This window comes from Pleurodeles waltl, chromosome 3_1 (genome assembly GCF_031143425.1).
Source record: "Pleurodeles waltl isolate 20211129_DDA chromosome 3_1, aPleWal1.hap1.20221129, whole genome shotgun sequence".
In the NCBI taxonomy this organism is placed as follows: Eukaryota; Metazoa; Chordata; class Amphibia; order Caudata; family Salamandridae; genus Pleurodeles; species Pleurodeles waltl.
Genome location: NC_090440.1, coordinates 1,699,758,894 through 1,699,785,707, shown reverse-complemented (window position 1 = coordinate 1,699,785,707; position 26,814 = coordinate 1,699,758,894). Strand labels below are relative to the sequence as shown.

At 45.6% G+C, this 26,814-nt stretch overlaps 1 protein-coding gene across 5 annotated transcripts in view; it reads right to left on the bottom strand.

The window, feature by feature from the left end:
• The window catches only part of LOC138285519 (UDP-glucuronosyltransferase 1A1-like), a 322,413-nt gene that overhangs the window by 35,030 nt on the left and 260,569 nt on the right, over positions 1-26,814 (bottom strand). For all 5 annotated transcript variants that reach the window (XM_069225535.1, XM_069225536.1, XM_069225533.1 and 2 more), the window contains exon 2: positions 11,082-11,213. In XM_069225535.1, coding sequence (XP_069081636.1) covers positions 11,082-11,213 — 132 coding nt within the window. The remainder of the gene's footprint in view (positions 1-11,081; positions 11,214-26,814) is intronic.

Below are 26,814 nucleotides of genomic sequence, written 5' to 3'. Positions count from 1 at the left end.
CAGAACCTCTTAATTGGTGGGTGGTCACTGTGGGTGGGGTCTGATAGAGGGTTTATAAAGGGAGGGCAGGGTGTTCGCAGCCTCTTTGGCAGCTGTCACACCTCAGATAGCCAGGGCGTGTTTTTTTCTGTCAATGAAAGTAGGCCGAAGTTCGTTTCATTTTTGGTGGTATTCGTTTATATGGCATTTAGTTAATCATGGCTCAGCCTAACAGGGTATCTGAAGCACTGAAAATACTTTGTGATGAGGATAGAGAGGATTTGTTGCAGACAGGTGTGTTGGAACAGGCTTGGGTTGGTATTAAATGCCCTAAGAGAGCATCAGCAGAAGGTGTTGCCGCGGCCGTGTTAGCATTCGCGTCACAGGTACAAAAAGGTAGAAAATATAGGCAAAAGAGTGTGTCGGGTAGACGAGTGCGTTCCTCACCTGAGCCAGCAATTGTAGGCGGTAACGTTGTGAAAGGGGCAATTGTCCCAGTTTTTAATGAAGGCATGGTTGTTCTGCATGGGTGGCTCTGTTTACCTCGCCGCAAGGAAATGTCTGGCAGGCAGCGTGTTGGTAGCAAAGGGAGAGTTATGCAAACGCTGAGTGCAGTGAGGCAGGTGCACCGTTTGGGGGCCAAAGATGTAAGCGTGCATGCACGTGAGGCAGAGAGGACAACAATAGAAAGAGGACTTCAAACAATGGAGATACAGGCGTCTTAGCATGCTAAGAGGCTGCCTGACTCATTAGAGGAAAGTACATGTGGCAAGCCTTCCAACATGGCCACCAGCATGAATTATTCCAACCAGTCATTGTAATTGACTCAGAGGAGGAATTGGACATATGGCAAAGTGGCTGCATTGACGGACAAGGCACTGTGAGGTTGATAATAATGCTATGTTGCCAGCACTTGTGATATTTGATTATGAACAGGATATGGTAAAGAATGTAAGGTCTCAGGTAGGCGAGTCATTTGTGGTGGACACGTTGCATGTTGAAGGGCATCAGTTATAGGCAGGTCAGTTCTTTGGTCAGGCACAGCACAGGGCGGCTGAAGAAATTTTGGGATGTGACGGTTCCTTTGGGTTAAGCCGCTGAAGGGATCGAGCCATAACATCTCGTCCAATGGTGAATACGGTGGCAATGGAATTTCCGGCGAGGTTTGGAGCACCCTTAAAACGCCGGTCAGAAGTGAGGGTTGTTTCCGGAGCGAAAAGCATGACTTTGAAGGATTTGGCTGGTGCAGCACTGGGTTCTGAAAGCAGGCAGATCTTTGACCAACCATCTACCAGCTGGGTGTTGATAGCTGTGAAGGCATTATTAACATGCCGGATGAATTGCTGGACTATGACGATGATAAGGATATTGAGGAGGTTGAAAATGTGGTGGAGTTGGTGGGGAGAAATGTGGTTCATAAAGCTAATGAAAAGAGTGGGATGTTATCTAATAAAGAAAGGCGTTCTGGTATCTTGCAGAAAGTGGTTCCTAAGATGGTCCAGCACGATCGAAAGGGTGGAAGAGAATTGTGGGCACTTCCAGGTGGATTCGTTCCCAAGGGTGAGTAAAAGGTCCTGTTGGGAGAGAGTGTGGAAGGGGAGGCAAAAAAGGTACTCCGTTTAGTCTTGGTGGCAGTTGGGAACAGCCATCTGCAAAAGCACTGGTGACTTTGGGCGGCAAGGATATATCTATTCAGACAAATGCTGAGGGGGTCAAGGAAGTAGTGAATGACAACCTGGGTTTGGTAAGAAATAAAACAGGAGTTTCAGATGGTAAGTCGATTTCAGAAGGCATGGGTTGTTCTAGCGCAGAGACGTCAAGTAAGAAAGAAGGTGCTTCATCTGGTGGCAGTATTAAGAACAAAAAATTACCTTATATGGGGGTGTCAATGCAGTTGGGAAACCCATGAAGGACAAGATCTGCAAAGGGGTGTTTGTAGATGTGTTTAAATTGTTGCATAGAGAGGTACAGGCCAAGGATATAGAGAAGAAAAGTGGGAATTAGCTAGAAGTACCTCCTACAATTGAAAACTAGACATCGGCTTTCCTTATCTTTGCAAGTGTGTACTGTGAGCGGCGCCCTGGGCAATGCATTCCTTTATTTAAATACATGGCTCAAATGGAATACAGAGGTTTTGGTTGGTTTAGGTATGATGAGGAATCTAGAGATAGGATGGCTTTATTTCCTTTCAGGGATGTCCCACCTAATCTGGGGTGGGTAGCTTTGTCAGAGGTCAATTACCCCAAAATGGATCTTGTTGGTCCTTCAACACAGGTTTGTGCACCTGCCTCCAGTGTACGTTTCGGCACGACTGCTCAAACTGTGGGGGTAGATACTCCTTGGTTCAGTGTTTTGGGGGGATGCAATGGGAATGGCAGGCCAACTCAGGGAGAGGTAGAGATAGGGGTCAGATGCAGCCAGTAGTGGGAAAGGGGCCCAACTCTTATTAAGCTGGATATTTCATTTTATTAGTTACAGTTTTATCCACTGCAAGAGAAGGCTAAGCTATTGTATTTGGGGTGGTGGGATTAAAAGGCTTTAGGTTGTTATCAAGGTCCTAGGGTGCACAGATGGCAAAGAGTTTGAAATCTGCAGATGAAAATTCAGATGTAGTGAGAGGCAAGTTGAAGAAGGAACTGGAATGTGTCAGAATTGTAGGCTCCTTTGCTTTTTGGCCTTTTCCTGATTTAGCCATTTAGCTAGGAGTTTTTCCTAAAAAGCAACAAGGAGAGTTTAGGCTTACCCACCATTTGTCTTGGCCTTTCGGGGAATCGATAAATGATTTAATTGCACAGGAAGAGCCAATACAGCATTATGCATCAGTCGATGAGGCTATTAAGCTGGTGAGGGCTTGTGGAAGAGGGGCAGAATTGGCGAAGTCGGATATTCAATCGGCATCCTTCAAGGATTTAATGGTGGTATGATGTTCATGGTTGATGAGAAATGGTTGTAGCAAGTCCAAACCTTTTCAGATGCCTCTGGAGTGCAAGGTTTCTGAGTGTTCTAGGATGGTCACTGGGCTGCCGAAGATTGGCCGGACTCTTGGAGAGCAGCACACCACAGCATTGCATTTCTTGGGTTTTTCCCACTGTTGGTCACTCTGGATTTATGGGGTGACAAACTGGCCATTAGGCGTGGGGTACTTAATGTTGATAATCAAACTGTGATCAATTTGGTTAATCTACAAAAAGCGTGTGATCAAAATGTTTTGAAGTTGCTGCCACTCTTGTTGGTCAATTACTTGAAGTTCAACATTTTGTTTAAGGCAAGATATGTTCTGAGTGTGAATAACTACATCACTGACGTGCTATCTCTTTCACAGAGATGGAGATTCCGTGGACTGGTACAGGGAGCAGATGTTCAGAAGACGGCTCTGCCGCAGGACCTTTGGGAGCTGGGAATCTGAGGATGTTACAGTTGATTCGTCAATCCATAGCTCCGTCCATCAAAGACTTATGATAAGGCCTGGTTTGAATTCCTTAAATCAGGGGCAGTTAGGAGATGGGAAGGTCCATATGTACTATTGCACAGGTGTGAGGATGCGGTCCAATTTATTATGGGTCAGCTCGATTTGATATTGGCTGCGGTTACTATATCTGGGAAGATGCTCGGTATTTCTTTTTATGGTAAGTATGGTGAAATATGCAGAAGAATTGTTTCTGGTTGGCCTGGGGGCTGGCGGTTAGGGCTGACAGAAGGCGTCCTATCAAGGTTCAATTGTTGAGAGACATATTGGGAGCTCTAGATGTGGTTTGCTTTTCCCCTTGGAAGGTGGCACTGTTTTCCTTATGCATGTCTTGGTTATATCATGGTGCCCTCAGAGTTTGAGTTACTGGGGACAGAAGTTGGCGGAGGGTTGAGACGTTGTCATGTAAGTAGCCTCGAAGATGGAGTCAAAAACAGACAAGTTGTGTAGGGGTCAATAAGTTGCTTTAAGAGCAAATTATCTTTCTGATTGGTCTTTAAGTTGTTGGATTTAGTTTTCTTCTTTGTTTTGATCTCCTGTGGGTGAATATGTTTTTATGCACAAGGATTGCTATGCCTTAACTTCTCTACAGCTTTGTGCTGTTTTAAGAGCTGCTCTGGGTAAGTTGGGCGTATCTCCTAAAATATGTGGGACACATTCATTCCACATTGGAACTGCTACGAATGCCAAATGGGCAGGTTAAAGTGATAAAATTATTATGGATCTTGGGCCTTGGAGGTCACAGTTTCATGCAATATATTAGACCAATGTACTTCAGCTAGTTAAAATGCTCATGTAATCTTGGTGTTGGTATGTTTGGTTTTCTTTGGTTAACATTATTTTTCTTTTCAGGTTGTTTGACTGGTCCTCATAGTTCGGGATCTTCAGTCTAGATTGTTTGCCACTCATTTGTTTGTTGGCAGCCAAGCAGGTGGAGTCATGGTGTGTTGGTCGTCAAATGGGGCTTGATAGTGCCAGAGTAAAACTTTAGTGGGGGGAATGGGATGAGATGGTGGGGACCACATATTCTGTGGACCGAAATGGTGCCCAGGAGATTTTGGAGAGGTGCAAGGAGTTCCTCTGGAATTGAGAAGCAGCACAAAAAGGTGAACAGGGAAATGAGAGGTTTTTGTAGGCAGCGTGGGATCTCAGTTTTGCAACATTCAGAAAATTGTGTCAAATGCTGTTTCTATTTATAGACAGGATGCAGTACACTTATCTTTTTTTGGTAATGATTTTTTTTATATCTTGGAATTACAGTAGAGGATTGTTGAATTGTTGGGTGAGCATTTGTGGCACTCTTAAGTTGCACATTTGCTTTAGGAGACAATAGGTTTGGGTGGGGCAGGAAAACACCTACAGATTTTCCTGGGTGGCGGATCTAAAATACATTCAATTGGTTGGGAAGGGGGTACAGAACCACAATAAGGAGAGGGCAAGGATATTGAGAAGGACCAAAGGGATGGAAAGGCGAGGGGAACAACATGAAGTGGAGTCCAGGGCAGAGGGGTACTGGATTTTTGGGCAAGGGTGGGTTGGAAAAGGGCATTGAGATTTATTAGAGGGTGGGTGGGCTTAGGAGTAGTTTTATGTATTAGGGAGGGTATGATTTGGTTTTGTTAGGCTTAATGCCAATGTTGTTTACAGTTATCAGACCTGTTCTTTGTGCACCTTCTGATTCAGAAAAGCCACCAAGTCCTCCTGACTGGCATCCACAGTGAAAATTGAAGCGTGACTCTAATGGAAAGCGTTCAACGCAGGTGCCATTTCTATGAGGTTTTTAACTTTATAGAACGCATCTTTTCTTTCCTCAGACCAGAGGACTTTATGTCCTTTCATACACAATACCTTCAGTGGCTCCACAGCTTGGGTGTAACCAGGTACGAACTGTGCATAATATTCAGCAAGGCATAAAAAGTTGTGCAAGGCATCCCTGTCAGTAGGAGCCTTGGCCCTAGTGAGATAACATTTTGGTCTGATCCCTGAGGCAGAAATCAAGTGGCCCAAATGCTCTAGCTCACCTGTAGAAAATTAGCACTTATTCCTTCGATCGTCGTTCCCCAATGTGACAGAATTGTGAAGACCTGCTTCAAAATCAGGTTATGTTTTTGCAAAAGTGTCAACGAAAACCAGGAAATTGTCTTGGTAAGCCTGCACCACCCTGAGATTGCCAAACAGATTATCCATGAGTTATTTACATACATTAGCGGCCAACGCTAGTCCGAACACCAATCTCCGATATTTGTAGGCACCAAAGGGCCTAACGAAGGTGGTTAGTCCTTGGGATTCCCTAGCCAGAGCCACCTTGTGACAGGCTGATCTTAAGTCAATTATTGAGAACCACTTTGCCCGACCAGGTTAGCTAGCACTTCCTGGATTTCGGGGAGGGGGTTGCAGTACACCAGAATATTGAAATGAAGTGCTAAGTCAGCGCGAAGCCATTCCTCACCTGACCCCTTCAGTGCCACTACAATTGGTGCAACCCAAAGGCATGAATCATATGATTCTATTCTGCCTTCCAAACATACTTTTTGTAATGTAAGCTTTAATTCTTCCCTGACAGCCAATGGGACAGGATGTGCCTTGTGAACAACAGGTTGAGTCTGTGGCTTTAACATAATGAAGTGTTCGAACCTTCGCACGCTGCCCACTTGCTCGCGAATTCCTCCAGTAGCTCTTTCAAAGATTCCACCACACTACAGACACTGTCCTGAGGCACTTCTCATAATGCAACCAGTTCATCAGAACCTGACCTTATTAATAGCTCCATCTTAGCCAGATCCTGCCACCCCAAAATGTTCTTCCCTTTTATGGCCACATAGATCTTAGTAAGTGTTTCTCTCCCTAGGGAAACCACTTTGGCAGAAAAAAACCCAAACAATTCAATTCCTTTCTCTCCAAATGCATTCAGATTTATCGCAATAGGTGTTAGAGGTCTGTCCCATTGTTCATGCAAAGTAGGAGGGTGATTGGAGTTCCCATCCACCAAACACACAGGGTCCACTTTATAATCACCCTCAACGGGGTTTTGGCAACTCAGCAGTCTTTCTTGTATTTTCCTAGAAGAACAGTTGAAAGCAAATTGGTCACAAATGTATGTGTCCAAGTTTGGACCAAATTCACAAGTGGATGCCAAAATCCTGAGGGCGGAGAGATATTCCCCAACTCCCTCTTCAGTAGACTGCTTTCATTTAAAGAAGCTGTGACATTCCAGCATAATACTGGACTCATCTGATAACTGCTTCTGCAGGCACTCAACAGCTTCAATATACACACTCCACCGTGACTCTCCTGACTGACCATGGGGCGCTTGAATAGGAGGCAATTATCAAAGATTTGCTGAGCAGTCTGACCTAAGCTGCTGAACAGAAATGCACATTTCCTTTGAGGGCTGTAATAGCTTGCATCAATGGCTACAATACGAAATTTCAAATAGTCTTAACCATTGTGTCCATTTTTTAGCTGGCTTCCCTGTCGCGCCAAGAAAGGAGGTGGCTGTGTGATTTGTGATCCAAGAGACAGTGCAAACTGTGGAGAAGCCAAAACAGGGCAAGCGCTTGCAGGAAGTCACGGTGAGCCGCCCTAACTCTGCACCTTAATGTGGTACACCTTCCCATCCCAGAGAAGGTCCAAAGGCTGAAGTATGAAGCAGCAGCTGCAGTAGAGTGGATGACAGAGAAGCTGGCATTCAGGCGCAGGTTCCCGCCGGTAAATTTTGAATCGCCTTAACTCATACTGGTGGGCGATGACAAGGGTAAATCCCATCCTCACAGCCAAAATGTAGTGAGAGGCTGACAAACGAGAAATGTTGAAGGCTATTATTTCTGAAGTAGATCGCCCACAATGCACTGCGACCGGCCAGCTGAGATCCAAGCAGTGAATCAATCTAACTGCTGCTGGAATCCATGCTCAACGCTCACAGGGCGTGAGGAGAAATGACAATTAGAAACAAGTCTGAGACACAGCAGTTTACACCACTCTACTCCATGTGTCATAACCTATTTACAAAACACCATGGCCTGCGGCACCACATTACACTTACTACAGCGCTATAAATGCATGACTAATGCATTTTAATCCAGTGATGCAGACACCACAGTAAAATGCGTTAGTCTAACCCTTGTTCTGGGGTACCTAACAGAGCTGTTTATGTATTAATCTGACTTAAAAAAAAGGGGCTGCCATGAAAGTTGGAGGACTGCTCCTATGCACTCCTTACTTTAGAAAAATGTCCAACTTTTTTAGAATTCACAAAGAATTTCGCTATTCATCTTCAGCAGCTACAGCTGTTACTGAAAACTTTGAAGCATACATATTTACACATAAAAAGGTAGCAAAGTCTATATTTCCATATGCATAAATATTATGTTTAAGAGCAACTGTACTGTTAATTGTTGTTGAAAAACCTTTTTTCCTAAAGCAGCAATTTTTGTTTTTTCCTTTCCTTTTACCATCCTGATTTTTAAGGGTGGGAAAGTTTGCAATGGTTTAAGAATGTCCACAAACGTGGAGGTTTGGGGTATTCACCACCTTTTGTATGTGTTTGTGGCTTGGAACTCCCTCTCCTCCCTCCATTCTCTCACTAGGTGAGCAGGTACACAACCTTTAAATTCTGTGATAGAGGCAAATTGTGTGCAAGCATGAGTAAATATATTTACAAGGGCGATATATAACTGCTGTAGCCTGAAGGTTGATTAAAGCCCCAAGACCTTGCCTGTGATGTAACTGGCTCTGTGATGGAATCCTGACTGGCAGCTGGTATAGTTGACTGGCCTTCTTGTGGACACCACAAGTTCTTTGTCCCAATAAAGTTATCCTCAGCTTTACCATGGCTCCATGAGTTTTTTACAACACTTACCTCTCGTCTTTTTGCAACAACCGGGGACTCACTTTTAGCATGAGAGTCCCCTTTTTTTAGGTCGAGCGCACAGGCACTCTGGCCTGTTGTAATCTATCTGTGGGATTTTAACCACGCCCATCACTATCACTCGTTCATGAGCTTGCCTTGAAAAATACTTTGTTATCTTTGCTAAATGCTTTACGTTTGTCCCTCCTTGGGACAGTTTTGTTACCGCCTTAGCCATGGATAATTGCACTTTTGCTGATACAGTTGACTGCAAGCAAACTTCTTTCTCCTTTTGTGTCTCTCCTTCGCGCTCATGCTTATGGCGGCCGTGGGGCTTTAAATCGGCTTGCTTATAGCAACTGTTTTACTTTTCATTTTCAATTTATGTGGCAAGAAAAGTCCAGTTAAGAATTTACAACGCTAATAGCTCTAATTCGAGCAAACGCGAGACCCACTGCACTGGAAATGCTTGTTTTAAAGTATGACAATATTCTGTCTGTAATCCGTATTTTTAAAACACACTGGATAAGTATTTTTTCAATGTCATTTTCCTTTTAACCAAATGGCATTTTTGTTTTTTTAAACATGGGCTCTGCCCTGCTTCACTATTTTCCTGGCTGTAATAACACAGTGAGCATGCTAAAGAGCTAAATAAGATGAGTTTCTTTATGGAAGAGTGTTAAGCACCAGGGCACGCACTCAAAACCAGGCACAGCCTGTTTGGCCTCCAGTGCCCAGAAGGTCATATAATGTGTACCATACGTTAAAAAATATTAGAACATTAAAATGTTGGGAGCTCCAGTAAAAGCAATTAAGTATCTCAGGGTTAATAATATTTAGGACTAATAACTTGCTCCAACATTCCAGGGTTTGTCTTTCTGTGTCTTCTTTTTAAATTTAGAACATTCTTTCTTCAGTTGATGGAATGTTCTAATAGTCTTAAGGCCTGTCTGCCTCGGGCTCTACCACCTGTTAAAGGCCCTCCTGGCCCACACCTACAGCTCGGGCCTATAACCTGGCCCACTGGAATTATGTGATCCCAAGGAAGCACCTTTTATCACACAGTTATGGATTTGCCACATAATCCATCACCTGATGCATAATCTGCAGATTTTAACAAAATATGTTGTTTTTAGCTCAAACGGATCAAAAGTTGCTAAAAATGCAGCAACGTGGATTCACACCCAGTGGAATGCCTCTGCCAGGGTTAACCAGTCACCTTTGCATTCCCTTTTCCAATATTTGGTAGCTAAACTGGTAATGATAAGGGGAAATCTTTGTCCAAACAGTATTTCCATGTATATATATATTACAATATAATGAAGAAATAGTATAAAAAAAATGTGCAGCATTAGGCCACATAATTGGCTTTTTTCTTGCCGCATAATTTTCCAAAACTGCCGCATAATTTGGTGCTCCTCTACTGCATAATTCCAGGGGCCCTGCCTATAACTCTGGTTCAGGGCCTTAGGCAACCCTCTGCAGCGCGCCATAGGGCTACAATAACATCTGTTATTTAGAGAGCCTGAAGCGCTGTATAAAACACAAGTTGTTGTAGCCAACCGCACCCAAAAGCAAGACGGGGGTGAGAAAAGGCAGCCTTGGCAGGCGCACGATCACCCACAGCAGTCGTCACCCACAAAACGCAGGTGGGTTAAAAGGTATGCTAAAATTCCACTAGACTTTACACAGCAAATCCTGTTACTTTCACCTCTAAGATGCTCTTACCTTTGTGAAGTGGCCTCTATAAATTCGTTAACTCTATTTCTAACGTGAGTTCTGCATGTTGGAGAAAGTAAACATTTCCTACAAAATAGTGCACAAGACTTATTTACTTTTCCAACTCCAGTCCGTGAATATTTTAAGGAAAGTTAAAAACTCCGGAGGTATTAAAAAATCGGTTGTAAAGTTATCATTTTGAATGGCCGGAAAGTGCTGCCTAGACGGTGCAGCTTGGGGGTAAAAAAGCCAGAAATGCATGCAAAATAAAACCCTCTTCATTTTGTGGAATTTCACACTCAAAATCGAGTTATACATAGCAAGCTGTATTGCGGTCTCATTTGATGATTAAAAACAGGCACCATAATCACGCAGTTCTTTGGAGTGTGTCCTTTTAAATTGAAAACTCGATGCAAAGCGGTTTAGTGAGCTCTCAATATCCCCAGGTTAGGTGTAAACCATGCATCCAATTCTGGATTTCAATGTATATTGAGCTACCTGCAGTTCTGAATTAATAATGGATGCCCTGCTGGTACACGAGCTAAGGGAAGGACAAGTCATAGCTTAACAGAGCCATAACCCAACCTTACGTCACTTGATTTACACTTGCTCCTCTGCAGTGGCCCTCCCTCAGATATTGATGTAAGCTACTCCATCCCACACTGTAAGAATTAGGATATCAATGCTTTTGCCAGAGCTTTGCCCGTGTCTTTGGTCCCATGTTTCAATAGCAGAAGGGTCGCACCTGTGGCCAAATATCTGGGGCCAAATGACGGTGGAGCACGAACTGCTGCCCCTTCCATGGAGGCCCTCAAACAATAGCAGTGCTTAAACCACACTGAGGACACTAGGGCTCAGTGGAACTCATTCCACCAACCTCCTACCGGGGATTCGGACCTGCAGACTGCGCAATATTCTCTGTAGGAGGTGAATCAACTTCTCATTGCCTTCATCTTAAACCTTTTCAGCCCCATCGGATCCCGCCCAAATCGCCCTCACAGAACCCTGCTAAGTACGCTTCAGCATGTGCCCTTGAATGCAGAGAAGGTGCTGGGTTGGTTTCTTACTCACCGTCTGAGGAACTGTCCCCAAAGCTTCAGCGATGGCCATTGCTTTCTTCATAGGGATCTCGGACACCATGGACCCCAGAGAGAAGACGACTATGCCATGCTCACCAGAGTCATTCACCAACTTCTCAAATTCCTGGAGACAAAAGAAGTGGGGGACATTAGATACTTGTGAACAAATGTGCATTTACTGTGACCTATATTAGAAAAGACTTGTGTGTGAAGTATGAACGCAGAGTGAAGGAAATGACCGCAGTAAGTTCACCTTTTATCACAGCCCTTGATGAGCTACAGTTGAAAGGCTCAGAAATAAGCATAAATGTGTATCTTTGTTCAGGAAGGAATGAAGATGTCATCAGGTGTGCCTGAGGTGAGTCTAGTATGAGCGACAGCGACTGTAGTGAAGTAACTGTTGCAAGAATGCTTGTAAGGTCTGGACGTTACTGCAGAATTAATTTACTATAAGCTAGTGAGTGGGGAGCGGGTCATATGACCGCCCTGGAGGGCTTTAGCCCTTCCAAGCCCAGCACGGGTGCCAACAAGCAGAAAGAATTCCCTTGGGGAGGACCCTTGAAAAAAGCAGAGCTCCATCGTGGAGAATGGATCAGAATCTCAGGGACCAAATGCGGGAAGGTGCCCCACTAAACCAGGTCTGAGACTCCAGTGGGTGGATTCCTGGGTAAACCCATGCCAGAGCCTGTCCTCAAAAAGGTATGAGGTCCAGAGGATGGAGCAGCATCTCCCGATTCTTGTACTGAATGTACGTGTGTAACAGGCGCGGCGCGGCCCGTCCTTTAGGGCGGAGGGGGCACGACCCCCAACCTTTTGCCCCTCATGAAGAGTGTGTCAGGCTGAACAAATTTCAGCCTGATAGACACTCTTCATTTTCAGCTCGGACAGCCATGAGTGAGACATGCACAATTTGCGCAGACTCCTGGCTGCCTAAGCTGAACTTTGCTGGGCCGAGGAGGTCACAGCTCCTATGGGCGTGACCTCCTCGGCTCAGCAAAGGTGCCTCGAGGCCCTCCCCTAGGTGACGAGGAAAGCGTCACCCATTGACTTTGACCTGGGCGCTTCAGGTTTAAGCTCTGAAGCGCCCAGGGCGAGTGTCAATCAGTGACAGTTCGTCACAGAGTGGGGTGGAGTCAGCAGTCTTACTGACCCATCCCACTCTGTGACAAGGCTGTGACTGCTGGTCAGCCAATAAGGAAAGGCAGCAGTCCCAACCCTGCTGGGACCTCGAGGCTGAAGGTAAGTGTGTGTGTGTGTGTGATGTTTTAAAATGAATGTTTGGTGCATGCGTGCATGTTTGAATGTTATGAGTGTTGTTAATGGATGTGCGTGCGTGTCTGTGTGTGAAAGAATGAGTGTGTGTGTGCCGGCCGCCACAGGTGTGTAACACACTGCTGGTAACTGATAGAGATACCAACCCAAGTAGGCGTTTTTATACAGCACCAGGTGAGATCCTACATTACTGCCAAAGGTAGCATCTGCTCACATTAGCCCACAGCTCTGTCAGAACACCTAGTGCTTTCCTGACAGACGCTCTTCATCCATATTTAGACGACCCATTAAGGGATTTAGGAGGACTGATCTCACACTTGCTTACATGTTCATCTCACTGCCACAGTACTTTTTTTAAAAATTCTTTTTATTGGTGTTTATGGTAAGTGTATAAGTCACAGATGAAATTGGAGGAGCAGGGGAAGAAGGAGTGGAGGAGGGAAGGGAGAAAAGAGGGAAGGCTTAAGGAAGAGGGGGAGAGGCACTGTATTGTTACAGTTTTCAACACATGACAACCACAGGACATTTACCAGTAAGTACATGTGTGTTTAACATGAGCATGAACATGATCTGATTACATTGGTGGGCTACAGTGAAAGTGTATACAGTTTATGAGAGCTGTGAAAATCTGAGTATCGGAGTAAACGAATGGCCCACCGAGCGGGGCGGGGTGCGGTGTAGAGGCATGTCTATTCTGTAGACCAGGGAGTCAGGAAATGAAGACGAGATCTGTGTCTGTGAGTGGACAGTTTTGTGAGCATGCATGCATTGGGAACTGGGTATGGATTCTAATTGATGAAGATAAGTCTGAAGGGGTCTCCATATGTCTTTGGGGCACGAGCGCAGGGGCATGAGTTCTCATTACTGTGTGAGTTGGCCTTGGCAATAGGCCTCAACACGAAGCCACGCCTTGATAGTGGGGACTGGTTGGCGACTCTAGTGCATCCCCTCTCCTCTTGGCCTACAACATCAGCATTGTAGGACAGGACGTCTTTGATATAATCCAATAGACTAATGAGCAGAGCGCATGGGGGATTGTAATGGCATGTATTGTGGAGTGCACTTTCTCCCAATATGTGTTGGTGTGGTCAGGACCAGGCTAGGTGTATGAAGTTGGCCTGGGGTGACCCGCAGGGAAGGCAGCGCAAGTCGACGACCAACCCAACTGAGCAGGAGAACAATAAATCTGGTGGAGGAATTTTAAGTGGATTAAGCGTAGCCAGTTGTTGGGGGAGTGCGCCTGCATCTGGTCCCAGCAGTATGCCCATTGTTGATCTACGATCGGGGGGGAGGGGTATGTGTCATCGTTACAATCTACACATGCTGCAGGTACGGTGAGAGGTGAGAAATTTAACATAGTTGTATAAAGGTGGGTAATCAGTTTCCATGGTGATGGGGTAGTAAGAATGTGCTACAAGGAAGAAAGCGCTGGAGGCAGAAGCATGACGTGAATGGATCGGCAGGATGCTCAAATTTGGTAGTAAAGCAAGGTGTCGAGCATGGTATAGGGTGGCATGGTCTCAGGGCTGCGGGATGGAATGAAGCTGTCATCTGGATATGGGTCTGAGAAGGTGACAAAGCTGAGGTTTCAGGTCTGAGTGCCGTGCCACTATCCTGTAGAGGTGTAATGTGGGGATTGTTACAGACAGGAATAGAAGGGGCATAAAGAATTGGGGCGTTGGCGCGCTTTCTCAGTCCATCCCATGCCCACCTAACCATCTCCACTGTGTTGATGTCAGATCTTGAGGGTTTGCAGGGAGCATACAATGCCGTGGAGAGGGGCCAAGGCGCTGCCCCATCTGTTTCTATGGCAAAGTGGGGTCGAAATGGTGTTGAGTGAGCCCAGAAGTGGAGATAGAGGGCCTGGGTGCAGAAGGTGTACAGCTGTATGTCACGGGCGCCTAGTCCACTATGGTGAAGTGGGAGGGTAAATAGTTTCCATCTGACTCAAGGCTGCTCCCCAGCCCAAGCCAGGGTTATTAGGGTGAAGCACAGTTGTTGGAAAAAGGAGGCAGTTAGGGGATAGGGATATTGAGAACGAAGTAGAGGAATTTAGCTAAGACAATCATTTTGGCAAATGTGTATATGGCCTGCTAGGGATAGTGGAAGCCTGGACCATAAAGTTATGCTATCATCTAGCCAGACAAGGGCACGGGCGGAATTTTCTGTCCAAATCTTGTTGAGATCACGGCTAAGCGGACAGATTCTGTGGCCCAGGAATTCTGTGACAAATGGTACCATGCTATTGGTGAGTGGAAATAGGATAGATTTGAACCAGTTGATTCAGATGCCAAACCTATCACCAGATGGGATTACTTCCTGTGTAACTGGGCCCAACTTTTCCTGTGGGTCCTGGATGTATACTGTGATATTGTTGGCATACATAGAAACCACCAGGCCACTAGAAGTAAAGCCAATGCCTCAATAAGCGTGGTGCTGGCGGAGTCGCACTGCCAGGGGCTCCGTTGACATCACAAACAACAGTGGAAATTGGGGAAACCCCAGTCGCATACCACGCCTTATATGGAAGGAGTTAGAGATCGTGCCATTCAACCAGACCCTGGCAGTAGGTTAAGTGCACAGAAGTCAAATTTGTCGTAGGAAGCATGAGCTGATGCCGATGCGTGTAAGCAGTAGGACAAGTAGGACCCCTCCAGCATATCAAACACCTTGTTGGCATCCATAATGGCAGCTATGGCTTTAAATTGTTGGTCCAGATGGTATATGCAAGTGAAGATGGTGCACACACTGTGGATCGTCCAGGAATAAATCCAGATTGATCTGGGTGGATAATTTTGGGAAAAGTGGTAAGAGACGATTGGCTAATATTTTAGCAAGAATCTTGTTATCTACATTTATCAGAGATAAGGGTCTGTGTGAGTCGCACATGTGAGCAGGTTTATCTGGTTTTAGTAATGTGATGACAGCCTCCCTCCAGTAGGGGGGAGCTCACCATTTACAAGGGAGTCCTCATACATGGCCAGAAGGTGCGGTACCAACAGTGGAGCATATTCTTTATATCATTTGGCTTGGGAGACCCGCTGTAGGTAAAAGACTTGTCTGTCAGCCTCTTCAGTGAACTCAGATATTTTGAAGCGTATGGTGGCTAATAATGAGTCATCCCCAGAGGAGTTTCCTGTGAATGGATTTTAGAACTCCAGCCTGCTTAACTATGCAGGCACCTCAAATGACCACATTGAAGGCATCCCAGAGTATGGATAGCGATTGCACTGAACCGACGTTGTGTGCGAAGTATTCTATGATATCTTTTTGGATGTCAGCACAGAATACAGTGCTGTGGCTTGCCTCCGGTAGCAGGTGCCACGAGATGGCCCGAGGGGTGACAGAAGGAGTGCACATCATTAGTCAAACAGGGATGTGATCCGAGAGGGTGCGAGGCAAGTGGGAGGCTTCCACCGTCTATTTACTGATCTCTCGAGAGAGCAACCAGTAGTCGATTTTAGACCAGGAGTTGAGGTGAGGCATGAAACATGTGCCCTTGTGTGCTGCAATGTGTGTGTGCCTCCAAATGTCAATCAATCCATGGTCTTGGAGAATTGTTGAGAGTGTTTGTGCCACATAAGGGTGCGGTCTCCTAGAGGAGCCCAACCTGTCCACCATATCGCGCAGGGGCACGATGAAGTCCCCACCCCAGAGCACTGCGTCAGGTCCTAGCCAATACACCAATTGTCAAACATCTGGAAAAAAGGTTGGGTCGTCAGAATTTGGGTCATATATGGCAGCTAGGATTACGGGTTGGTTATGAAGGGTGCCTGAAACAATGACATAACGGCCCTCTGGGTCAGAGAGGACGTTGCCTGGCTTCCAGACAGACCTCTACCCATGACTATAGCCACTCCCTGTGAGTAACTGGAGTATATTGCTGTGTATATCTCACTGTACCAATGTGCTCACAGCCAAGGGGCTTTATCACTCGTAAGGTGTAGCTCCTGAAGGTAACAAATAAGAATTTTGTGTCTGTTGAGATAAGCGTTTATGACTCACATTTTTCTGCAACCATTCACCCCACGTATGTTTCAAGTGAGGAGAGTAGTGGAGGTCATAGTGGCAAACATGTAGGGGACGTGTGCAGGGCTGGTGTAGTCAGTGTATCGAGGATATGTCTACTGCCGAAAATGAAATGTGGAGCCTCAAAAGCTGCAGGAATAAGAAATCTAACAACATATAAAAACATATAAAAGGAAGCCCCCTCCTCCACCCCTCATCTCACCCACACCAACCCAAGAACGTGGTTGGGAACAGTATACCCCACCCTCTACCCATCCTCCCCAATCTAACAACATCAACACAGTTGGGATTCTGGAGGTGGAAGGAAAGCTGCATGAACAACCCAGTCTGGCTGCCCTGGGTAGCCAAAGGGGCAAAACCCTGATACAGTGCCTCAGTACTTGATGTGGTACAGTCACAGTGTAGGACACTTCAGGATGAAGGATTGCCAGGGAGAGAGGATGTCAGAACCCCTTTCAGAGGGCCACAGGGCAACCACGAGCTACTGGGCTCAACTATGGGGGTTGAGGCTTTTTACTCCTGATGTCCCTGGGCCTGACCTGTTATGGCCCCGAACAACTAGGCCAAGTACCCTTTAGTACTTGAGTCTCAGTGGTACTGCAGGTCGAGCAGTCCAAGGCTTCTTGGGGGAGGTAGATGCAGGCGATGAACACAGACTTACAACTCAAGATACGTTCAGTATCAGCAATTTATGTTTGTTCAATCAAATACTTGCTTTTATGAAAAAGGGGTATTCATATACAAACTCAAATTAAAATATGGCACACACAAATAATAAACACAGTCCCCTGAGGTCAGTACTCTAGTGTTTGATAGACAGACCCTTAAGTCACACTTCCCTCTCTCACTAATGGTAGTGGTTATTCCCAACTCACGATAAGTGACATTCAGGCTAGGCCCCACTAGCAGTCCGAGTCTCAGGAGTCCCAATCCAAATCTTCCAAACTCAGAAGTGTTCCAGCGCATAATGCGTGATGAAGCATAACAAGTTCCTCTCGGCTCTGATCACTACACCGTATGTGCCACCACCACACTCACGCTGCTTACTTACTATTAAAGGCAGCAGCCTTTCAGCATCATGATGGCACCACTTTGAGCTCCCCTACCAGTCCACGAAGACCACAATCCCTGGGACTGGACTATGTCATGGTACACACACATGACCAGTGTTCAGCCACGACAATAAAAATCAGCACTATGGATCCAGATATCTTTGCAGCTGAGGCACTCAGGGCAGGAGTACATGTCCGTCACCATGTGAGGGAATGAGGAGGTGCCCATGTCCACACTAGGTTGACAAGTTAAGGACAATTCCTATTGTGTGTACGTGAGCTACAAAGGAAAGTATGTTTGTTCCTTTTGTTTTTCCTTGTGTGACTGTGTTTATAAACTTCCGGGTGGACATAATGTGCAAGTAGGATTACGCGGCTATGCCCTATTGTAAAAAGGGATGTATAACCAGAACACCCAGAGTATGGCACCCACTCTTCTTTATACATGTTGTCACTGCACCACTGTGAAGTGGCACATACATAAAGAACAGGTAGCTCACTGGGCCAAAGATGTGAGCCTCATCCTGTACTGGTTAGTGCCAAACACAGGCTATTGAGAGGTAGTTATTATTGAAAAGGTCAAAAAACCAAGGCTGCATAAGCGAGGGCAGTGGTATCAAAGAGCTGCACGCAGGGTCAGTGCAAAACAAACAAACAAGCATTGGCAAAGCCAATATGTCGCGCCTATGCAAGAGCTACTGGCTTTGACAATGTTTTTTAGCCATGTTGTTCACAAGTGTGGATGGTGTTCAGCATGGCTAAAGGTTAGTGGCATAGAGGAGAGTGGCGTGGAGTTTCTTAGAGTGCAACTGCGGAGAATGGAATAGAGTGGCATACTATGGAGTCGAATAGAGTGGCATACACTGGAGTGGCATACTGTAAAGTAGAGTGTTGCAGCGTGTAGTGGTGTAGAATGCAGTGTGTTGGGCCTGGCCCTTTTTGCAGGGTCATCCCCAAACGTTATGCCTCCTTCCTCCTATTTTTTCTGATCTGGTTTTGTTGGCTTTAGGATTCTAGTCACTTTATCACTGCGGACCAGTATTAAAGTGCAAGTGCTCTCTGTCTAAATTGTATTTGTGACTGGTTTATTCATGACTGGCATATCTGATTTACTAGTAAGTCCATAGTAAAGTGCACTACAGGTGCCCAGGGCCTGTAAGTGACATGCTACTAGTGGGCCTGCAACGCTGACTGTGCCACCCACTTGAGTATCCCTATAAACATTTCTCAGACCTGCCACTGCAGTGTCTGTGTAGGCAGTTTGGAACTGCCCGTTCGTCCTGGCAAGTGTACCTACTGTCCAGGCCTAAACCTTCCCTTTTACTATATGTAAGTCACCCCTAAGGTAGGCCCAAGGCAAGCCCCATGGGCAGGGTGCAGTGTATTTAAAAGGTAGAACATGTACTGGTGTGGTTTACATGTCCTGATAGGGAAATACTCCTAAGTTTGGTTTTCACTATTGTAAGGCCTATCTCTCCCATAGGCTAACATGGGGATTGCCTTGAAATATCTTTTAAGTGCAGTTTCTCATTGGGGGCAGATGGAGATATGGAGTTTGGATCTCTGAACTCACTTTTAGAACGTGGGCATTTTCTTGCTTAACCATTCTGTGCCTCTGCCTGGCTGCTGAATACACGTCTGGGTCAGACTGACAGTTGGGCTATTTGTTAATTCACTCTAGACAGTCACACAAAGGGAGCGGAGGTGTGTCCTGCATATCCTGATGGGTCTTCCTTGACTAGAGAGATGGGAGGAGCGGACACCTGCACCTGAATAGGGCTGTGCCTGTCCTCACACAAAGCAGACTCTACCCACCCAGAGTGTGTCTGCGGCCGGGACTGGAAGAGGCAGGGTCTTGGGCACCACAAAGAATTTCCTTTGAAGTTTGCCTACTTTAAAGGCAAAAATGAGCACAAGGAACTGAGGCTGCCTGCTCTGAAATTGATGCATCATTGTCTTGCAGGGAAAGAATCAACATGTTTCCAACCCGGCGGGGACAGAATCAACGCACGGCCTCACTTGCGAGTAAGGAATCAACACACTGCTTGTTTTTCTGACGCATCACCTCTCCAGCGGCTTTATTTTTGAGATATACCAGGTACTTTGTGCTAAAACAACACATCTACAGATTCCTATGGATTAAGACTCTTAACTTTAAAAATTGGTATCTTTTCTTGTGTAAGTTTGATTTTTGTCGTTTTATTCTTGTTTTACTCAGATAAATATTGGCTATTTCTCTAAACTGGTGTGGAGTACTTTTGTGGTGACTTCACTGTGTTATTGTGTGTATGTATACAAATACTTTACACCAGTGATTCCCAACCTGTGGTCCGGGGACCCCTGGGGGTTCGTGAAGCCTTCTCAGGGGGTCCGTGACTGCTTAGAAAATTAAATAATATTAAAAGATTAGGTCTCCAACTTTCTGTAATGTTTCAGTGGGGGGTCCCCAGATTCCAGTATTGATAAAGTAGAGGTCCACATTAGTCAAAAGGTTGGGAATCACTGATCTACACATTGCCTCTGAGATAAGCCTGACTGCTCGTGCCAAGCTACCAAGGGGGTGAGCAGGGGTTATCTTAGATTTGTGACTTCCTTACCCTGACTAGAGCGAGGGTCCCTACTTGACCAGTGTGTAAACTGACTGCCAACTAGAGACCCTATTTCTAACACAGTGGCACAGAATTCCACTGCATACAATGCAGTGTTGTAGAATACAGTGGCGTGGATTAGAGTGGTGCACAGTAGAGTGCAGTAGTGCTTAGTGGTGTGGAGTGCAGTGGCATTAGGTACAGTGGTATAGAGTGGTGCAGAGTTGAGTGGCGTAGAATTGAGTGATGCAGGGGCAGTGGTGAAGAGTTGAGTGGCATACAGTGCAGTTGCGTAGAGTGCAGAGTAGAGTTGAGTAGCACAGACTGCAGTGGAGTATAGTGGTGCAGAGTAAAGTAGCATAGAGTGGTGTAGAGTATAACACCATAGAGTGGGGTAGTGCAGAGTAGAGTGGCGCAGAGTTCAGTGGCAGAGAATGCAGTGTTGCAGAGTAGTGTGTCAGAGTGCAGTGGAGTGGGGGCATAGATTACAGTGATGTAGAGTGTAGTGGTGTAGAGTGCAGTGATAGAGTGCAGTTGTGTAGAGAGCACTGGAGTAGAGTGGAGTGCAGTGGCAGAGTGGAGTAGATTGGTGCAGAGTGCAGTGGCATAGAGTATATTGTTTAAGAGTAGAGTGAGGTGCCGTAGATTGGAGTGGTGCAGGGTAGAGTACAGATGATTAGAGTGGCACAAAGTGTAATGGTGTAAAGTAGTGTAGAGTGCAGTGGCCTAGACTGCAGGGGCGACAAGTAGACTACAGTGCAATACAGTGGATTGGCATAGAGTGCAGGGGCATGGAGTTGAGTGTTACAGAGTACAGTGCATTGACGAAGAGAACCCTGGCACAGAGTGCAGTGTGTCAGAGTGGCATAGAGTACAGTGACGTAGAGTGGAGTTGTGCAGAATAGATTGGTGTGGCCTAGACTGGAGTGGTTTAGAGTGCAGTGGCATAGACTGAAGTGGTGCAGAGTACAGTGGCATGGAGTGGTGTGAAGTGGAGTAGTGCAGAGCAGAGTGCTGTGGTCTGGAGTGGTGCAGAGTAGAGTGGAGTGGCATAGAGTGGCGTATTCATGGTGTGGTAGCACACTGTCATTACAGACAGCAAGTTTTCAATTGAAATTACCATTACATTTGCACAGATATGCAGTTTTACTATACACCTAGTTTAATGATTCGTTTTGATCATATTAAAGTATTTGTTCCAAACACACTGCAGAAGTAACAAAAATGTCCTTCATTTGTGGTACATTCTAAAATAATTACACAGTTCATTTACATGTTGTTGTGTGCTAGGAAAAAACTCTTTCCTACCCCCAGTATCCAGCAAGATTGTCACATAAATCATCTCACTTTGAAGTCAGACAAAGAAAAGAAAACAAGTGCCTCTGCAAGGCAGCACCTGACATTTGACCTTGGTCTTTGAATGCACAGCAAATGTGATGAGGTAAGAACAAGAGTTAAAGAACTGTCAACAGAAAACAAGTTTGTGAAAGAATAAAGAAAACATGGTTTAGGCAATGGGAGGGACAGGCTGAACCTGGATACCCTAAAGCAAATAAAAGCAGCAAATGGAAAGCCAGAATGTTTGAGTTACAAATCACAAAGCCAATGGTAATCAATGAGCAAACTGCATTCCTAGGTCAATTTTCTGATTGTCCCCAAGATGTCTTTAGCAAACTAGACAACACTGTCTGGTAGGCTGTGACCTAAAAAACAGTAAGCAAGTAACTGTAGTCTTGACGACTGGGGGAACATACACATTTTTAATGCAAACTGCTTTTAGAAGCAACACGTGATCTAAGGATATTGAAAAGGACTTGGCAATCTATCCTCTGATGGTCTGCAACATAGCCTCAGGACTGCAAGACCAAAATGTAGCTCCTTGGTTGCTCCAAAATAAGAGGGGAAAGAGCACCTCCCCTGGCAATGGGCCTACACTTGATATATCAAGGTGCAATGTGACACCCCTTGCTGGTGGCACCGCAGGGCCCTCCGTTTATGGGCAGTAGGCTCCTAATCTAATGGTGCTTTGTAGCAATTAGTCCTACTTACTGTAAGGGTCTAGCCTTTTGGCAGTGTCAGAGGTCCTCATGTTTAATAACCCCTAGCCAAGCCAGTGCCTGAAGCCCTCAAAAAATGACACTCTGGTTCTGTTGTGTTGCCAGTTTTTAAGTCCTTCAATTCTAAAGGTTCTAACGATTTTCAGTTGATGTCCAGTGCCCAGGGTCAGAGACTCTTAGTTTCTGGTTCCCTTACTCAAGCCTCTGTTTTTTAATGAGTGTCTGGCTCTGACCTGCTAACAGTGCCTGGGCCTCAATTTTAGGAACACATGGTTTCTGGACTGGTGTCTAGCGCCCTCAGTTGGCGTATTGCAGTGGTCTCAGGGTTAATGACAATTAGCTCTGGACTGCTGCTCTTGTACGTAGTGTCCACCACAAGAGAGTCTGGTCTGTGGTCAGTGTGAATCCTATGATTGCAGAGTTATGCCCTACTGTGATTGTGGGGCTCTGCCAAGGGAGAGGAGCTTGTCTGCATGCTGAGGTGGCAGTGTTTTAACCCACTGACTAGCAATTACTAAGGGAGGGCGAGGAAACAGGGCCCCAACACAGCTCCTCCACAAAGAAAACATTAAAAACAACGATTCTGTCAACAAATAAAATAAGTGGAAAATAGACACTGTAGGAATGAAAGTGTGTGTATGACAGACTGTGTGGTGCTTTCTCTTTGGGTTCTACATAGTGCTTAATACTGGCAGTGGATGCTTTAAGGGAAAAGGTGGTATGGGGTCAGCACATGCAGAAGGAGGGGCTTGGGAGTGCTAGAAGAGGAGTGGGTATATAAATGGAGATTGTGCATGGCACAGTGACAAAGTAAACAGCGCCTCCCCAGCTGCGCCCACTGGACGGCAGAGGACTTTGTCGGCACTAGTAAGGCAAATTTGCTATTCGATCTCCAGCCCTAGAATTGATGGGGAAAGTTCAAGTTTCTCCAAATGAGTCTAGGAGGCTTCTTTACTACAGGGAGTGCAGAATTATTAGGCAAATGAGTATTTTGACCACATCATCCTCTTTATGCATGTTGTCTTACTCCAAGCTGTATAGGCTCGAAAGTCTACTACCAATTAAGCATATTAGGTGATGTGCATCTCTGTAATGAGAAGGGGTGTGGTCTAATGACATCAACACCCTATATCAGGTGTGCATAATTATTAGGCAACTTCCTTTCCTTTGGCAAAATGGGTCAAAAGAAGGACTTGACAGGCTCAGAAAAGTCAAAAATAGTGAGATATCTTGCAGAGGGATGCAGCACTCTTAAAATTGCAAAGCTTCTGAAGCGTGATCATCGAACAATCAAGCGTTTCATTCAAAATAGTCAACAGGGTCGCAAGAAGCGTGTGGAAAAACCAAGGCGCAAAATAACTGCCCATGAACTGAGAAAAGTCAAGCGTGCAGCTGCCACGATGCCACTTGCCACCAGTTTGGCCATATTTCAGAGCTGCAACATCACTGGAGTGCCCAAAAGCACAAGGTGTGCAATACTCAGAGACATGGCCAAGGTAAGAAAGGCTGAAAGACGACCACCACTGAACAAGACACACAAGCTGAAACGTCAAGACTGGGCCAAGAAATATCTCAAGACTGATTTTTCTAAGGTTTTATGGACTGATGAAATGAGAGTGAGTCTTGATGGGCCAGATGGATGGGCCCGTGGCTGGATTGGTAAAGGGCAGAGAGCTCCAGTCCGACTCAGACGCCAGCAAGGTGGAGGTGGAGTACTGGTTTGGGCTGGTATCATCAAAGATGAGCTTGTGGGGCCTTTTCGGGTTGAGGATGGAGTCAAGCTCAACTCCCAGTCCTACTGCCAGTTCCTGGAAGACACCTTCTTCAAGCAGTGGTACAGGAAGAAGTCTGCATCCTTCAAGAAAAACATGATTTTCATGCAGGACAATGCTCCATCACACGCGTCCAAGTACTCCACAGCGTGGCTGGCAAGAAAGGGTATAAAAGAAGGAAATCTAATGACATGGCCTCCTTGTTCACCTGATCTGAACCCCATTGAGAACCTGTGGTCCATCATCAAATGTGAGATTTACAAGGAGGGAAAACAGTGCACCTCTCTGAACAGTGTCTGGGAGGCTGTGGTTGCTGCTGCACGCAATGTTGATGGTGAACAGATCAAAACACTGACAGAATCCATGGATGGCAGGCTTTTGAGTGTCCTTGCAAAGAAAGGTGGCTATATTGGTCACTGATTTGTTTTTGTTTTGTTTTTGAATGTCAGAAATGTATATTTGTGAATGTTGAGATGTTATATTGGTTTCACTGGTAATAATTAATAATTGAAATGGGTATATATATTTTTTTGTTAAGTTGCCTAATAATTATGCACAGTAATAGTCACCTGCACACACAGATATCCCCCTAACATAGCTAAAACTAAAAACAAACTAAAAACGACTTCCAAAAATATTCAGCTTTGATATTAATGAGTTGTTTGGGTTCATTGAGAACATGGTTGTTGTTCAATAATAAAATTAATCCTCAAAAATACAACTTGCCTAATAATTCTGCACTCCCTGTATGTGAATTCCAGTCTTGGAAAATTTGGGGGAAAGCTAAACATTCCCCAACTATTTTAAGAAAGGGTTGAAAAGTTAGAATTTTCCATTACTGGGAATTGCTGTATTGAGGGTGCTGCTCAAGGCAAAAAAAGTAGGAACACCTCACAAACACCAGAGAACGTCCTGCATAACAATGTGATCATTTCCAATGCCTAATACCACTGCACAACTATAAACGGTCTGGTGTTACACACAGATTTTCTAGGCGCAGGAACACTGGACATGATTCCTCCAACTGGAAACTCCAGCCAGTAAAATCACTTAGGGTAAACTGTGCACTACAGCGTGGACCATTCTCCAGGCACTTATTCATCTCAGAGTAGCTGGTAAATGCGTGTCTCACACCCCTCGCGATAGTGAATACTACGTGTAATTTTACCCAGTAACTCCGGATCCGCAGTTATTACCTGTTCCTAAGAAACTCGTAAATCTAGAAACTGTATGTGGAGATTCAGGCAGATCAGGAAATTCTGGTAGCATGGACTCTCCACATATAATTCCTGCTAAATCTTAATCGGGGTCTAGAAGGTATGAATTTTGACGATGTTGGGGTGACAACAGTCCTTCATTTTGTCAGTAAGACAGAGCGTGTAGGGAAGAAGATGAATGATGCATTATTCTAAAGACAATCATAGCTTGGTGATGTACCATTTTGTGATGCACATCACACATGCTACTGTCTTTTTTCCTGATTTTACCATTATCCCCTGGTAACAGCTCTGCCCTGCCGTGCCGTGCCACAAAGCACGGTATGTCTGGAAACCAAAATCACCCTTGAAAAACGTTCAGCCCACACAGCTCAAGGTTGTGACTAGAATTAGAACAATGGGCACCATTGGCTAATTACTAACCGAGCCAGCTCAAAAAGTAGTTCCCAAGTTTGAAGCTTACAAGTTATTACCAAGGTGGCAGAAAGTCCAGTCCAGAATGCCCACAATGGGAACCCAAAAGCCCCAGAGTAGATGCCAAAGGTTGCTGGTGCATGGCTCCAAACAGAGTTACACATTTTTAAATCTTCACTTGCCTGGCAGTCCTGGCATTGGATTTGGGAAGAAAGCAACTGGTCTCCGGATGGTGGTAGATTAAATCAGTATTTCTGCGGGGCGTATGCCCTTTTCATAGCCAAATAGCCATAGCCACTATAGTCCAGTTCAGTCCACCTTAACTCTCCCTACTCCGGTCCAATACAGTCCACCTTAATCCACCCCACTACTGTCTAATCCACCCCACTCCAAATCACCTTAATCCAACCCACCCCAAGCCACACCAATCCAATCCAACCCACACCAATCCAGAACACCCCATTCCATTCCACCCTCGTCCCCCCAACTCCAATCAACCCACTCCAGTCCATTTCACAACAGTCCACCCTACTGATATCCAGTCCACTCCAATCCACACAACTCCAAAAAATCCATTCCACTCCAATCCACCCTACCCCACTCCAATCCACCCTACCTACCCCAATCCAATCACCTCAATCCAATCCACCCCCACCCCTATCTAATCCACCCCCATCGAGTCCACCCCACTCCACTATAATCCATTCACCTCTAGTCCAATTCACTTTAACCCGCCCCAATCCAGTCCACCTTAACCCACTTCACTCCAGTCCAGTCCAATACAGTTCACCTTAATCCACCCCTCTCCTGTCCAATCAACCCCACCCCAAACCAAACCAATCCAACCCACCCCAATCCAGAACACTGCAATCACTCTAGCCCCCGAACTCCAATCCAACCCACTCCAGTCCAATCCACCACAATCCACCCTACTGAAATCCAGTCCACTCAATTTAATTGACCCAAGTCCAAAAAATAAATTCCACTCCAATCCACCCCACCCTACTCCAATCCACCCTACCCACCCCAATCCACCCCACTAAATCCACCCACTAAATCTAATCCGCCCCTCTTTCTAACCCACTCAATTCCGCCCTACTACAGTCCACTACAGTTAATTTACCCCACTCCACTCCACTGCAATACACCCCCACCCAGTCCACCTCTTCCCATTGCAATCTAGTCAACCGAACTCCAACGAATCCCCACTTTGCTCCAATCCACCCCACTACAATCCAACCATTCCACTCTAGTCCAATCTACCCCACTCTAGTCCAATCCACCCCACTCTAGTCCAATCCACCCACCCCAGTTCAATCCACCC